This window comes from Guillardia theta, assembly GCF_000315625.1.
Source record: "Guillardia theta CCMP2712 unplaced genomic scaffold GUITHscaffold_67, whole genome shotgun sequence".
Taxonomy (NCBI): Eukaryota; class Cryptophyceae; order Pyrenomonadales; family Geminigeraceae; genus Guillardia; species Guillardia theta.
Window position 1 is genome coordinate 33318 of NW_005434607.1, and position 1652 is coordinate 34969.

General features: G+C 54.5%; 1 protein-coding gene across 1 annotated transcript in view; it reads left to right on the top strand.

The window, feature by feature from the left end:
* The window catches only part of GUITHDRAFT_142722 (hypothetical protein), a gene marked incomplete at both ends in the record, with an annotated part of 8527 nt that extends 7563 nt beyond the window's left edge, over positions 1 to 964 (top strand). The window contains 7 exons of the mRNA XM_005827322.1: positions 45 to 102; positions 195 to 236; positions 281 to 340; positions 542 to 591; positions 638 to 666; positions 805 to 870; positions 918 to 964. Of these exons, the coding sequence (XP_005827379.1) occupies positions 45 to 102; positions 195 to 236; positions 281 to 340; positions 542 to 591; positions 638 to 666; positions 805 to 870; positions 918 to 964 (352 nt within the window). The remainder of the gene's footprint in view (positions 1 to 44; positions 103 to 194; positions 237 to 280; positions 341 to 541; positions 592 to 637; positions 667 to 804; positions 871 to 917) is intronic.
* Between the last annotated feature and the right edge of the window lie 688 nt (positions 965 to 1652).

The window sequence follows — 1652 nt, forward strand, 5'->3', positions numbered from 1 at the left end:
GGGGGAGGAGGAGGAGGAGAAGCGATCCCATCTCACTCGCGCAGCCTTCTCCCTCTACAGACTGAAGCGAAAGGAGGCGTGCTTCTTTCCTCCCACCTCAAGGTTCACTGCTGTGCCCTTCACATGCTTTGAACATGCTGCTCCTCCTCTTTCTCCTCCTCCTCCTCCTCCTCCTACTCCTCATCTCCCTGCAGCGGATGCAGAAGATCGCACAGACCATGTACCTCGAAAACAAGGTCCGTGACCTCCTGCGTCTCCACCTTCCGACCCCCTCGTTCAGGTTCACAGCAGTGAAGCCTCGTCCTCCGTCAGCTTGATCAACGCTGTCACTATGCTTGAGGTTACCCTCCTCCCTCTCTCCTTCCTCCTCCCCCTCGGTTTTCTCCTCCTTTTCCTCCTCTTCTTCTCTCCCCTTGTTACCTCCTCCTTCCCTTCGTCCTCTCACTCCCCTTGTTATCTTCTCCTCACCTTCTTCCTCTCTCCTCCTCTCCCCCACCCTTCTACTCTCTTTTGTGGCTCTTGCTTGGCTCATCCGCCGTAGGCCAACCGGCTCATCGCCAGGAGCGCCATCGAGCAAGGCGTCCTCATTCGGTCTGACGTTCCTCTTCCTCCTCCTGCTGACCTCAACCATTACCAGGGTCAACGACACACGAGACCGCCCGACAGGTGAGAGGAGGGAGGAGGGGAGGAGAGAGGGAGGGGAGAGGGAAGGCAGGGGAGGGGAGAGGAGTTGTAGGAGGGGAGAGAAGAGAGATGAGGGGGGATGGGAGAGGATCAGGGATGTGAAGCTACGATGTGGAGCAGGCGAGGCTCTCTTTCGGTCCTTGGTCGATGCGATCAAGCAGATCGACGCGAGGAGGAGGATAGCAGGTCTTGCTCCTGGCCTCCTCCTCTCCCTCTACTCACCATCTACCTAGCGACCTTGCGTATGGGACCGCTGCAGCACGAGCCCAGCATCACCTGAAGACGCGAGGAGCAGCTCCCTCCCTCTCTCCCTCCCCTTCCTTCCCCTCCCTCTCCCTTCCCTCGTCCTCTCCTCTCATCCAAGGCTCAGGGTTTGTAAGATATCTCCTGCTCTTAAATATTAACCGCAAAGTTGGTCGCGAATAATCGAGCTCTTTCGTTTCATTGCGGTCCCTGCTGCATTTCCTCGTCATGATTTTCTTCGCTACCTCCTCCCCCTCCTCCTCTTCCTGCTCCCTCTCTCTTCGTTCCTCCATCCCCCCCCCACCCCCTTGCTTCTTCACTCATCCCTGGAATTGAAAGGTGACATCCCATCCATTGATGTATGGATCTAGATTTAAATCGGTCACCTGATCCAACACAAAGTCTGCGAATTCTTCAGACTCCACAACTCTCTTTCCAGAAGCTTCATAGGCCATTCGTAGGAGGCGAAGTTTGGCTGTCATAACCTTCTCATAGTCCAGCGGCTCGCTGGAGGTATATATCAGTCAGGTAGTCATTCTAGTGTATGTAGAAATACAGCAATGTCGATCCGCAACTCTCGTCCACAACTGTCTGATTGCTGCCCTCATTCATTGACTTGACGGTATCTTGTATTTCCCGCAAGACTGTAAAACGCAAGATTTTAAATGCATGTTCTCGGCGGCCAATAAATCATCACCATCCAAAGGAAGATCTGGCAAGCTCTG